The 14,516-nt window shown below is 39.0% G+C and overlaps 1 protein-coding gene across 1 annotated transcript; it reads right to left on the reverse strand.

Moving 5' to 3' along the window:
* Positions 1 to 5,036: 5,036 nt before the first annotated feature.
* Positions 5,037 to 14,344, reverse strand: b4galt3 (UDP-Gal:betaGlcNAc beta 1,4- galactosyltransferase, polypeptide 3). The gene is given in 8 exon segments (XM_008413824.2): positions 5,037 to 5,797; positions 6,451 to 6,555; positions 6,988 to 7,110; positions 7,192 to 7,382; positions 8,372 to 8,607; positions 8,707 to 9,012; positions 9,015 to 9,266; positions 14,070 to 14,344. Coding segments are annotated over 7 exon segments (1,488 nt in total). The 5' UTR covers positions 9,193 to 9,266; positions 14,070 to 14,344; the 3' UTR covers positions 5,037 to 5,448.
* Positions 14,345 to 14,516: the final 172 nt, after the last annotated feature.

The raw sequence follows: 14,516 nt of genomic DNA on the forward strand, positions 1-14,516 counted from the left end.
TGACCTCAAAAGATATTTTGACTCTGTAAAGACTCATAACATCAGATTATGCAATCACTTTCAATAGTAAAGGTTTTACATAACAGGAACTGTTTTTTTTTTGTGCTGTATTTTTATCAGGCCAGTGATAATTATGTATTGCAGCATACATACTGCTAAATAATTTTTTAATGTTTACGCTCCTTCTTCACCAGTGTGATCAGAGACTGTTTCTTTCAACAGTCTCATGATGTACATGATCTCTGTACTAGCAACATAATGATCTGCCATGGTCTTTTTAAGAGTCGCCTACTTTCCTAATATTTTTATAGATATATTATAGCAGCTTTCTGGATCTACTGCATCTCTCTGCTTGACTTGACCAGACATGTGAAGCCACTGTTGCAATAATCAATTTGACTAAAGATAAACGCATGGATGAGTTTCTCTAGATCTTGTTAGAACATTGGTCCTTGTATAACTGATTTCAGGTGATAGAAGGCTGACTCTGTATTTGTCTTCATGTGTCTCAGAAGGTTTGGGTCTGTGTCCTTGATTACACCCAGATTTCAGGTCTGATCACTAGTTTTTAGCTATAACAACTGAAGCTGAGTGACCATAGATAATTCCTATCTGGGGCCAGATAACTTTAGTTTTGTTTTTGTTCAGCCGGAGAAACGTAAGGCACATGCACACAATGATTTGTTCTCAGCATCTGTTCAGATGGCATGGCTGGTCTTGGAATCACCTGGTGGCATTATAATGCGGAGCTGTGCTGTTACGGTAACTAAAATTAATACTTGCTTTAATCTGAGTTAGTGGAGCATATAGACATTAACTAGAAAATAGTAGGTGCCATTCCATGCTCATATCCCCAGCTGCTGCTGCTGGTCAAGTTCAGGATTCAGAAAAAAAATAATAATTTAGTCATAAAAAATAGAAATGTTGACTTCATCTTACACTGCTGACCTGGTAATGTTCCCAACAGTCTTCTGATCCTGGTGCTCTCTGACCAAGACTGAAACCACGTGTGAGGTAAAACTTCAGGTCTAAAGTTATGGAACAATCTTTATGATAGTTGACAATGTAGAGTGTTTGAAAACACACATGAAAATTTGTTCAGGCGTCTGCTTTGTTTTCTATTGTGCTAGATTAAAAGAGCTTTGAAACTTTTAAATACATCTATATTGACTTAGAGTTTATCAAGAATTTCAAGTGATAATTTACCAAAATAACATCCTGAATTGACTATTACTAAGTCTAGCGCATGCATCTTCAAGCAATGGATGCTGTGAATAAATTCTGTCATCCAAACCGCATCATACCCACATCTTCTATGTGTCTGAGTACTTTGTTCATGTCTATGTATGGATAGGATATAATATGCTGTATCGGTTTGCCTATTTCGTAAGTTTTGCCCTCTCTCGGTGAGTCATGCAGCATTTTAGATTATGAAACAGATCGAACACACAGAGCTGGAGGGAGGGGTGGGGGGGTGTACTATCTATTTATAGTGAAGAGCTCATATCCAAGTTTTTAATCCAGCTCTTTATGCCCACACGGAACATCAAGGCCAGCGATTCACAGTGTGATGTAACAGGTCTGTGCAGTCGAATCGCTCTGGAGCATGTGGTTCTCCTGCTGCATGATTGCTAATCTATCAGTCTGGTATGAACATCTGATCTCTGCAGCGTTTCAGCTGAATGCTAAGCCACGTTCATTAAGATGCTCCGTGTGTTTCAGGAATTGGATCGGTCTAAGCTGTCGTGCATTTTTGTTATGCTATTAATGTTTCACATTTAGGTTGGTCCGTGAATATTAATAAAGAGGAAATAAAGGGAGACTTGTCTTTTGATTGTGTTTTACTGGTTAATTTATTTGCTTTCTTTCACAATGAAGCCCACACATTTTTCTTTATCCTGTCGCCTTCTTTGCTATAATGTCGTACAAACACACACAAAAAATGACATTTATCTTCTTCAAGATATGGTCAGTAAATAAGGCAACCTAAAAAAAAAGAAAGATTAAATAATTTAAGACCATCTCCAGTGTTTATGTAATAAGTGTTCTTTTTTAATGAATAACTCAACTATATAGCCAGCCTTCTTTTTTATCCTTCATAAAAACACATAAATGATTAAAAAGCATAATTAAATTAATAAAAAATTCCAATTCATCTTAATGATCATGCATTAATTTCTGTATTATATAAGTTCAACGCTTTTGGAAAACTCTTTATAAAAACTAATGTATTCAATAAATATATAACAATCTCACATTAAGCACACAGTTTGCTGATTAATTTGCTGAGATCATATTTCTTTAAAAGCTTTCACATGTATGTATAATAAAACATTTGTCCCAAGGTATCTAATTACTTAAAGATCATCCTTCATTTATTAAACAGTAGTATTGCATAAATTCTTTTTTGTTTTTTTAATGAATCCGATTTGTCTCTCGAATCTATATTTTATTATAATACTTCATATTTAGCATGGAAGGCTTCTTTAAAATAGCATCCATTCATAAAACTCTTTCCACCATGTAGTTTATGATTCCACTGGCGAGTACAATTCTGAGCCTCTCTTCTCCTTTGAGCTGACGTGACAGTCATGTGATACTGCGTGAATAAAAAAATAAAAAAAATCCTGTCAGGGAAATGCAGGGATTTGATTGGCTCAAAGCCTGTGAATGGCAAACGTTAATGATTAACATTCTTGTCACAACACTGCAGTTTCATTCAGCATCTGGTATTTCTCGCCAGTCTGCGCCACATGAGGGCGCTCACGTCTCACTGTGCAGTGCAGGTCCGGTCCCTCAGTCATTACGGGGCTTTTTAAATGATTTTATGAGGCACACAGTTAACAAAACAAATGCAGAGAAAGGTGACAGCTTTAAAAAGGGACATCTATCTAATCCAATGTAGAGAACACTTTCGAGGTTCACCTTAGAAGTCAACATATTTAGCGCTATCAGTGACAATAAACAGTTTAAAAATGGAATACATTCAGTTCAGACCAACTCATTCATCACCTGTTAGTATGATAACAAAATCCCACATCAGCAGTTACAGTACTTCATTTGTACTGTAACTGTACAAATGATTCAGTTTTACAGTTTCAGATAGCAGCAAGAAATCATATTGCCAACAAGTGATAAGATTTAAGTCTATTAAGGTAAAGAGCCATGCAGAAGCACCCATACAAGTTGAACCGTTTCATATTTTGTCACATTTCAGACGGAAACCTCAATTAATTTCATCTTGTAAACCAACACAAAGCAGTGCATAGTTGAGATATGGAAAGAGTTTTTTTTTTAAATAGCAATAAACATGTGAGAAGACACCATTTGTCCAGCCATCCTTACATTAAGTGAATATGTCTATCTGAGTTTAATTCAGCTTTAGTATAAATGTAGCTAGTATGCGAAGGTATCAGATGTTTGTTGGAGAATATGGCGTATAAACATTATAAAACATTATCTACATAACCAAGGTGAACAATATTATAAAAAGATGTCATTTTTATATGGTTGTTCAATATTGCATTGAGGACATTGATTAATAAATATCAACTAGATTTTTTTTTTTCTCTCCTTATACAAGTTTCCATAGCATTTTTGTTTGAGCTTTGGCATCTTACATGCTAAACATATAAGATGTGCATCAAAGGAAGCCGGAGTACACTGAACCGGCTAACGTTAGTAGTGGCAAGCAAGGTAGTGAAAGAATCTAAAATGTGCTAGGATGGACCAGTCAAAGTCCAGACTTAAATTCAATTAAGATTCTTACAGCCAAGACTTCAAAACCAATGTTCACAGACAATGTTCATCCAATCTGAAATACTGCAAAAGACTGGGAGCTGAAATAGCAACAACAGGTTAGTCTATGAAATTTTGACTAAATACACTCCACGCTTTTTAGATGTTCCTTTCATTTTGCAAAAAAAAAAAAAAACAACAACAACAACTCTTCCCTTCCTCTTTACATCACTGCACTGCGATTGTGTCTCTCTGACATAAAATCCCAATGAAATACCCTGAAGTTTATGGTCGCAACGTGCCAAAATGTGAAAAAAGGTTTAGGGTGTATCGATACCTCAGCAAGGCACTGGAAATAAACTCTCCTTACAAAACATAAACTAAGATGGACACTAAAAAGTACATTCAGAATGGCTGATATTTTACAACAACAAAATTAAGCTGCTGCTAGCTTTTACAAGTGGATGATAACCTACATGCATCTCCTGATCAGACAAACCTCCAGTTTTACATAAAGAAAAAAATATTTTGGGATAGAAACATCTTCTTGCTTAAGTCACTAAAGCTTCACCATAGCAAATAAAGACAGACAGAAAAAGGCAAACGTTTGTTTGTAGCTATATCTACGCACAGTGCTTTGTTGTCACCATAACCACTTTAGATACTAGAACACTAGCTTGACATTTTTTCTTGATTTGTGCCTTATGTCACTGTCTGCAAGTTTTCTTCTTAATCTCACGCCTGACTAATCTAAAAGGAAACAATTTAAATAAAATAAAAAAAACACAAGTAATATCAGAAGCACAAATCTATCCGTGTATCAAGAATATAGTCAAACTAGACACAACAACTATCATGCCACGTCATTTTCGTTATGTGTTTGAATACAGCTTACACTCCCATATAATTTGATTGTCTCTAAACTAAACGTCATAGAGAGAGAGGCACCAGACCGTAATGAAGGACATTAAACTAAAGGAGTACACAAATAAAGATGTATCTCTATATATAGATATATAAATATAAACTCTAGGATATTTCAAGAACTATGGAGTTGGTCAGTGATTGATCGATGCAAGCAAATATATAAAAACAGCAGTCCTGGAACAAGGGGCTTGTTCTGGTCCAGAATCAGCTGTGTCCTCCCAGCTGGCAGGAGAAGCCAAACCTACCCTATCTTAGCCCCTAAAAGCATCCCTATCAGTCTATAAAATGCGCATAAAAGAGAGAAGGCACAGAAACACAAACCCCTCCGTGGAGCAAGGTGGACAGACAGCAGCAGCTTTTTTTTTTCTTTTTTTTTAGCAGGAGGGAATCAGAGGTGCAGACTGATTGAAGCCGCTGCTCTGCAGATGTGTTGCCTGCAACTTGCAGTTCCAGTCTGTAGAGATCTACAAATGTCGGCATCTCATTTCCAGCTAGCATTTTGGATCTTAACAAAAATTCAATTGAGTTTTCTTCTTTGTTTTTTTTATCTTTCTACTTATGGTCTCTTTGCCAGTCAGTACAGTCAGCACCACATTCAGCAGATCATAACCCAACAAAATGGGTTCAGTAGTCCTGAATCCACACCTGTAAATGAAACAGGCTGTGTGTTTGTGATCCAGTGCGTAACTACAGCAAATCAATGCTGCTTTCCATCATTTTGTCGGAGAGATAAAAAATGATGACCACTTTATGCTACAAGTGCAAGATTATTACATTTCATATTTATTTCATCACTCCTGCCTTTTCCTGTGTAGTCTGATTTGCTGTCTTCGACAGGATGAGTCCTGTCTTTTCACCAGATGGCTTGACCAAAGTGCTATTTTTTGCCACTGCTTCTTCTAGACTTTTCACTTGTTTGGCAGGTCCTTTGTCCTTGCTGGCGCTATGTGGATGGACAGGCGTTGCTTTCACAGCACTGTGAGCTTTACCCTGGGTCAATCGGGGGTCCTCTCCAATGTTGACGGTCAGGTTGGTGTAGAGCGGCTCCAGCTCCTTGGAAAGCAGCTCATAAGTCAAAGAGTTGAGGCCGTCAGAGTGCCAGTTGAGTCTGGTCTTTTTCAGGAGGTCGAATCTAGAATGACACACAGCACCTCGGGTTTTTGCACTCTGTGGTTTCTGACTCAAGTTTTAACAACTTTTCCTGGCATTCATGTTTTCTTTAGCTAGACTTCCTCCTTCTTTTGTTGTTGTTTGCAATTTCATACTTCATACGTTTTCTGTTTTGACTGTTATAAAATGTAACCCTAACTCTGAAGTTTGTTTGTTGCTTTTAAAAATACGCATAATGATCCGTTTAGCATTTTCAGCAACCACACTGTTTCCTCTCAGCCCACAATTTGTGTTTTCTCGGTCCAGTGAATATTCCAAAATGTAACACTCACAAAAAGTCATGGTTCTGAAATGATTACTGACAAAGTTTTTACTGCAAATCTGTCACACAACTTCTTTTTTTTTTTCTAAAAAAATGTCTTTTTAACTTGTCCTTTTCTCCAAAAAGGTCACCAAGCTTTGATGAGGATTTTTAATTGTGATTCAACTGAAATGATTGTGGCTACAACTATCATTTCGGTCTGTGGCTCTACTGCAATGTATTTCATCAGAATTTGTTAGTATTAAAGACAGTTTATTATTTCCATTTTTATTAAATAAACAACAATTGCATTTATTATTTCTTTGAAAATAAGATCAAATGTGTATAAATTGTGTGCCAGTTTTATCTAGTACCTGCGTGGATTTTGCTCATTGCCTTTGTCTCCTTTATGCTTGATCATCTTGTAATGGCCAATGGCCACTGGAGGGCGCACAATCTTCATACCAGACAACCGCACTCTGGATTGGCAGCAAGTAACAGGAGTCAACAGCAACAACAGACTCAGTCATAAAACTGACAGAAAAAATATTACAGCATAACTAATATCTAAGAAGGAAACAGAACAAATAAATACTTATTGTAAACTCTAAACGACCCTAAGCAGATCTAGTCCATGCAAACATACCCACTGAGATCACTCCAAGTGACACAAAAAAAAGTGGCAGCAATGGAAAGACATGAGGATGAAAAATGATGTCAGTACACACAAGTAAAAGCAAAAATATGCAGCAGTGAAATAAATGGTAAAAATGAAAAAAAAATGAATGAGTAGAGCAAAGCAAAAATGAAATGCAAAACGAGGAGAGAAATGCTTATGAATTCTCTATTCTTAGCCTGAACTCACAACTCTTATGCAAACATGCTCTGTTTGCCTCTACAGTGAGCTTCACCTGGCAGCGATGTCATCATCCTCTCCCCCCCAGCCCCAGTATTGGTTTGGGAAGCCATTCATCTTCATATACTGATCTGGGGTCACTGCAGACACACCACCGAAGTACTGAGGGTACGGCAGCCTAAGAGGGTCACATACCACTGAGTCATTGCAATGCAGCAACAATGAAATTCCACAAGCTCATTTCACTGTGTTCTTCTACCTGTATCTGAACTTGTCCATGGCCACAGACAGGTGTGTGGGAAACTGCTTGTGGCAGGTGTAAGTGTTATGGTCGTTCTCTGGCAGCAGGTCGACATCGTGAAGGAAAATGCAGCTCCAGTCTTCATCTTTGAGAGCCTCCCGCACCCCTACGTTCAGCAGCTTGGCTCGGTTAAAGGTGCCGTTCCCCCACTGAAGCCAAACACAAAATCAGAGAGAAATCTTAAAATTGAAGGAACAAATAATAATACTAATAATAATAATAAGAAGAACTTTCTTTAACTGGTTAATATTTATTTTTGTAAGATGATCAGCATGTTTAGGAACTCTTGATATGATATGCTTTGTTGTGTTACGAATATTCATGCACAGTGGCTCATTTCTCTTAACTAATCTTTATAATGGGTAAGAGACACATGTTGACTATCGTAATTCAGGAAATGGCCAGTATAAAGTCACTGATCTCAGCCACAGAAGTCATTGAAGTGTATCAAAGATGACAATGGAAGAACAAAAGGTGAAGCACTGAGGCGCATCTTGAGTCTTCATAACAACCTTCAAAGCTGCAGTAAATAACTTTTGTAAAAAAATATGTTTTTGTTTTTTTTTTTACATATTTGTTAATCCGACACTATGTACTGACAGTATGTGATGGATAATCTGAGGGAAAAAAATTGAGCTCTTCTGCCTTCCCCCTGCGGTCCTGCTGCCATCTGCAGAAGTGCACCGCTATTGGTTAGAAATAATCAATAATTAGAGCCAGAAGGAGGGTCTTAGCACTGTCAAACATGCTCATGTACACACTGCACACTCTCCTCTTTGCTACGTGGCACAGCTCCTGCAGAGCCTGCTGTGAATGTACAGGCTAGTAAGCATGGCTACCAATGATGGTGGATAAACAGTTTCCTGCAATGTTAGCTTGTTTCTCTGCCAACAGCACAGCTGCAGCAAGCACCATTTTATATTGTCATTATAGTGTAGAAATTGTTTTTTTAATTTGACATTGAAAGAGACTTCTTGTATTTGTCGTTTTTTTCAAAAAAGTCAAACTTTGTTGTTGATTTGAATGATTTGCATTATGCATCTTTCATGCATGTTGGTTTTCCTCAAGGGGAGAGAAAATGTAAACGTTCCACAGCTACACACATATTACAAAAACAGATGAAAACACATCACTTGACCTGCTGTACAATGTAGATGCTGTAGTGTATCTGCTGTCTTTGCAGGAAAGGGTGCAGGTGGTACAGAAGAGAACGTAGGTGGCTTATGCGATTTCGGAACGGCACCACTATTGCTGTGTGGTGGCGCGGTTCGCAGTCCGGAGGCCGGTACCGTCCACCAGGCAACACTAAAGGGTTCCTCTGTTGGATGTCCTCCAGAGACAGAGGGGAGGAAAGATGGACAGACACTGGTCCAACTGGGGAACAGAAAAAAGAGGGAAAAATTAAGTAACATCTTTCACTATGTCACTATTTACTATGCCTACCAGATTATATTCAACACTTCTCTCTCTCACCCAACAGGGGGGAAGGAATCGGGCAGTCTTTCAGCGGTTGTCCTGAAGCAGGAAGCCCAGTGCCAGAGTTCCGAGGAGGGGGCGGTGGTACCCCAAGGTGACTGAGGTTGGTGTAAACGTCATGAGGTCGAGAATAATCAAATTCTGGTTCTGTGGTGTGCACCAGAACAGACACCAGGCCTCTAAAGCCCCCGAGGGAGAAATAGAGCACAAAGGCAAACTGAAAGCCTACCAGCAAGGCTAGTGTGCACGGTGAGTCCAGAGAGCGCCCAAAGCAAGCCATCACAAAGACGAAAACTTTGCAGAGAAGTTCCAGGTTGAGGAGGAAGATGTTATGGTGAGAGGAGAGACCGAGGGAAAGGCAAAAAGCAGCTGGATGAAGAGGGTGGAGGGGGCGGTATGAAATGGGTGAGGAGAGACAGAAGGAGAGGAAGGGATGAAGGCAGTCCAGATTTCAAATGATGTCTTTATGCAGGAAGCAGGCATCGATCAGGTGGAAGGGGTAGAAGTAGAGGTGAAGCTCTGCCAGCACTGCCATCACCTTCTGGCTACAGATAACACTGTGAGGAAATAAAACAAGACGATCAGATATTATGGATTGGTCTATTTTGTAAATCACATTTTCAAAATTCTCAATACTCTCTATATATTAAGCATATCTAGCTACATGTGGTACCAAAGGCAGAGAAGGATCAGGTGGATGTAAACATTAAGACGTCTGCGATCACTCAGTACAAGCTGTAGCCTTGCTATTTGAAGCCTATCCAAAAATGGTAGGACTTTCTGTTAATACTGTAGTGGCATCCTTGTTAGTATGGAGGTTAAAAATCCATCATCACCAGCCCTACAACAAGATATCCCTCCTTGACACTATAGAAACTGGCTGTAGGGAAATTAGACCCGGAGACTGTCAGACACTTGATGCAGTTTTATCTCCAGTGGATTGCTATATTGATGATATCAGGTATTATACTAATGAACACCTGTGGCTTACCTAACCCTTAAAAACAAACCCAGAGATCAGAGTACTGCATTTTCCCCATCCCTCTGCACTTTTATTGCTGTTGTTTTTAAGTGTACATTTGCTCAAATGTACTGCTCAAATATATTAGTCAATGTCAGCAGTTCTGTCATTTCCTGTTTTTCCCTATTGTATATTTTGCTGTGTCATAATCACACTAGAAAATTGATGCTGGAGTTGTAAAATCTGCATGCAACGCATCAACAAATCAGAGCGACTATATGACGTAGTGGCCTGTAGGTGGAGCCCTGAAAAGACCGAAGTATTAGTGAAAATGAGTACGGCTAAATCAACAGGCCTTGATTCAGAAAAATGATCATTTTTATTAATTCATTAGACTTTTGTTTTAACCCTGTTTTCTGTGGTATGAATGTGCCGCTGTCGAGTCCTTTTTTTAATCAGTGTAGACATCGGTGAGGGTTAGCAGCAGGTTGTCAAATTGGGCTTGGGTGAGACAAAAACAGCACTGATATGGACCCTCGTCTCTGCCCAGCTAGTTTGTGAGTTTGTGACACTCACCAAACTCACAACACTTATTAATTATCTAGTGATTTCAAACAATGCTTTCAGTTAGTAGAGCAAAGACACTCTCTCGATATTCCAACACAAGGTGTTGGACACGTTTTTGACGCGTGAAAAACGGTCGGTCTGAATGCAGCATTACATGTCAATCACATGTCAATTCAAATGCAAAGTTTACCACTTTATTTAGAGTATGTAATGGTTTTTTTTATAACTTCAACAAAAATATTTAGAAAAATTTTTTCAGGAATTGGTGTTTTTCATCTTCTTCTGCACATCCACTTCTGCTTCAGTGACTTGTGTTTTTGTAGGTGTGCTGCTGTGTCAAAAGTTTAACTAAAGTATTTGCAATTGCTCGTTAGAATTTGTCAAATTTCTGTAGCTAGTATTTCAAAACTGCTCAAAGTTCAGCGTTAGAAATATGTCAATATGGTGTCCTTCCATGTTGTAATTCAACAAATTAAAAGTGTCAAATTTATTATAAAAACACTTTCTTGGTTTTATACAGCAAACTTGTTTCCAAAGAAAAAAATCACAGCTCAAAAAGGAGCTCTTGCTAACTTTCAGGGCTTTTAGGCACCTTTAAAAATAAAAAAAAGAAGTCGAAAACAACCCGACAGGACCGTATTAACTTCAAAGGTAACTGCCAAATAATTCTACATCAGTGCTGCTCAGTAGTCTTCACTCAGTGTTACTATGTTGGCCACACTTTACCCTATCCTGCAGAAATAGGTCCAATTTTTCCTGCAAGGTCTTTTTCTTTGTCAGGTCTGTGTGACAGATGCAAACTCTTCAGCTGGCAGCCAACACTGTGAGCTCGTCCAACTGCAGAGTCTGGATCAACTGTCCAGAAACTGTTCCAAGTAGCTGGCTTACTTTAGAAAGACTCAAAAACCCTCTGATGCCCTCAAGATACAAACAAGACAGTGCCATAGGCCAAGAACAATTTAATGTCTGACGAAGGTTCAATAAATCAGAGAAATGTCAGAAGGATGAGTCTAAATGTGATATTTCAATAAAAGGCTTATGTTTGTGTACACTGTCAGGGAGATTAAGGCATGTTTCAACAATGACTCATAATGCACAGAGGATAAGGAAAAGTCAAGTACTTTTTCAGGACACCATCAAAATTATTGTGAGAAAGGAGTGGAAAATATTGCCCACAAACTGTGAAACCAGCAGTGCTGTCAATGAACAACAACCCAAATCATAAATATGAAGCTTGATGCCTGCTGATTCTTTATCTTCCCAGACAATCCATGTTGTCTCAGATGAGTGATTCTTTGATTGCGGGCTCTGTTTCAGCTAGCATCGTGTTGTTTGCATTTCCGTTTTTTTTTTTTTTTTGTTTGGAAACACTTTCACTTTAGAAACCTCTTTATCATTGAGGGCTGATTATCAACCAGTTCAGACATAGATCATTAAAGGCCTAACTGTGCTTTCACCAATGGAGCCAGTATTCGCAACTAAAATGCTGCTTCCAGAATGTGCAGAAGAAAGTGAACCTTGCCTACACCACCTCAGCTGGTTGCAGTGAAGTCTTTCTGGTTGCCCTATCTTCAGTGAAACGATAAAATACTAAAGTTTGATGTGCGTGCGTGCATGCATACGGAGATCCTTGTGACAGAGGACGTTTTGGGATCGACTTCAGTCATCAGAAAGACAGGTGACAAAAATGACTGAGAGTAACAGCTGACAGCAGCAGTGAGTTGTCTGTGCTTTTTAATCTGTAGGGTGTTCTTGTCTGTGTTAATTATGAGTGAACCTTCAAATAACATGACGGTAACAGGAAGTCCATTGTCAAAATAGGCTTTCCCTAGCTGTTCTCTAATTTTAATTTTAATTCACTGACCTTCTGCACAATGCTTCACGCAGCAATAGCATCATGGTGCATTAAAGTGTGCAGTGTACATTACTTTAGCTAAACTGAAATAAATCAACAATAAAATCACATTTGAAATCATTAACCATCCCTCTTATTCAACACTTGCTACAGAGCATCCTTCACCATTGTTAATATTTGTTTTAATAAACACACTGACCAAAACGTCAATCACCTCTAAACAACAAAATCAGATTATTAGAAATTTTTACCACACTCTTGATTAACAGCTGAAGTGCAAATGTGAAAAATTGTGAGCATCTTCAATAGCAGCATATTTTAAAATAACTCTTGTAACTAATAAAACGGTCACACTGATTGTCCAGTACCATGGACAGCTTCACCCAAGAGATTAGGTTCAAATTAGACTGGAATACTGCTGATGATCACAGTGGTCAGTAAAACTTAGGCCCACATACTCTGTGAGATCATTTAAATACATTTTGAAGTCCATTTTACAATGTAAAACAGTATATTGTGCATAACATAAGAACCAATTCAGCTCCTAACATGGAATATCCAGCCAGTCATGGATATTATTTAGGTAGCTTTGATTAAGAACAAATCTGTTTCACTACGTTGCTGTTTCAGAAGACCATCTTCAAAATGTATTTGCTCAAAGTTGACGATATCAAATTGTACAGACAGACAGACAGACAGACAGACAGACAGACAGACAGACAGACAGACAGACAGACAGACAGACAGACAGACAGACAGACAGACAGACAGACANAGACAGACAGACAGACAGACAGACAGACAGACAGACAGACAGACAGACAGACAGACAGACAGACAGACAGACAGACAGACAGACAGACAGACAGATAGATAGATAGATAGATAGATAGATAGATAGATAGATAGATAGATAGATAGATAGATAGAGTCACCTAAAGAGAGGAGGCCTTAGAGGTTTGTTAGAGAACTTCAGAGAAGACCAAGGATTAAAGCAGATTGGACAAAAGTTTTTGCTAAAGTAGGATTAGGTTATATAACAATATCCCAAGTCTTGACCATCTCACAGAGTATCATTCAAACAATCATCAAAGGCAAACGTAGCACTAATTAGAGATATTGATAAGAGACTCTGTGATTTGGTAGAAGCCACAGAAACCCTTAGTTAGTTGGAAGAATTTCTAGACAGGCTATATTAATCATGCGCTCCAGACATCGACCCTTTAAACATGACTGGCAATAAGAAAGTCTCATTCGCAGTTTGAGTTTAATCATGCAGGGTGTACAGTAAACATATAGAAGAAGATGATCTGGCCAAAGGGGACTAAAGCTAGCACAGTTTTAGTCCTTTTCTTCAGAGAAGATAAGAAAGAAAACCTGTTTAGACGGTGCAAAAGTCTATAAATAATGCTGAACATGTTGAACTTGTGGTAATTAGTAGGTATTAATACTTTTGGAGTAAGATAAAGGTAGTGCGGCAGCTCATTCCTCTGTCAGTGTGAAGTCTTCTGCGAGCTAAAATAAGCTGGCCGATGACAAGCAGCTACAAACAAATGCCGTATTTGCTTCTTTATATAGAAAGGCTTATTTTCAGCTGCAACATTTCCATGGCCTGTGTGTCCAGTTGATGGGTGCAAATTAACCCAACATGTTTTTGCTCCCTGTTAGTGCAAACAATAACATGCCATATCATAGCTTGTTAAACTGGGTTTACATTGAAATCATTTCAGGATTTTTGCAAGCAAAATGTTTATATAAGGCGTCCAGGTGATCACCCCACTTCCATCCATCACTTGGCCTTTGTGGACATTCGTATGTGCCTTACTTAAACCTGTGTAAACAAACTACGCCAGTGAGGATCATTCTCAGTCAGCAGCCCCCATATTAGGTCAACAGTAGTTCACAATGACCCTCCCTGAAATTACTAGTTACACCATTCCAGGCTTCATCCGTGTTCCGCAGCTCCAGCGGACTCACCAGTACATCTCTGCGACATGTCAAATCCAGCCCCCGGCTTCCTCCGACTATCCGCAGGCCGCCGCCATCGAGCACGCTGCCAGATGCCGATGTTATGCTCACAGGCGCTGCACCCTCGTCTTCCCCCTTGTCTCCCCACCGAGGCGAAATCTCCCCGTTTGCTGCTCAGAGGCCGCTGCTGACGCTTTCATTCGCAAGGGCATCGCCGCACATCCGTCCACTTGTCAGTGCAGGCGAGCGCCCCTCTCCTCTGCCTCAACTAAACGCGTCTGATGGAGCTCAGGCGCACCACGGTGACGCACTGAGCGCCACATTTAAATGCGAAAGGAATTTCGCTCTTACGCTTCAATTAGATAGATAGATAGATAGATAGATAGATAGATAGATAGATAGATAGATAGATAGATAGATAGATAGATAGATAGATAGATAGATAGATAGATAGAT

The sequence above is a fragment of the Poecilia reticulata genome, linkage group LG7 (assembly GCF_000633615.1).
Source record: "Poecilia reticulata strain Guanapo linkage group LG7, Guppy_female_1.0+MT, whole genome shotgun sequence".
In the NCBI taxonomy this organism is placed as follows: domain Eukaryota; kingdom Metazoa; phylum Chordata; class Actinopteri; order Cyprinodontiformes; family Poeciliidae; genus Poecilia; species Poecilia reticulata.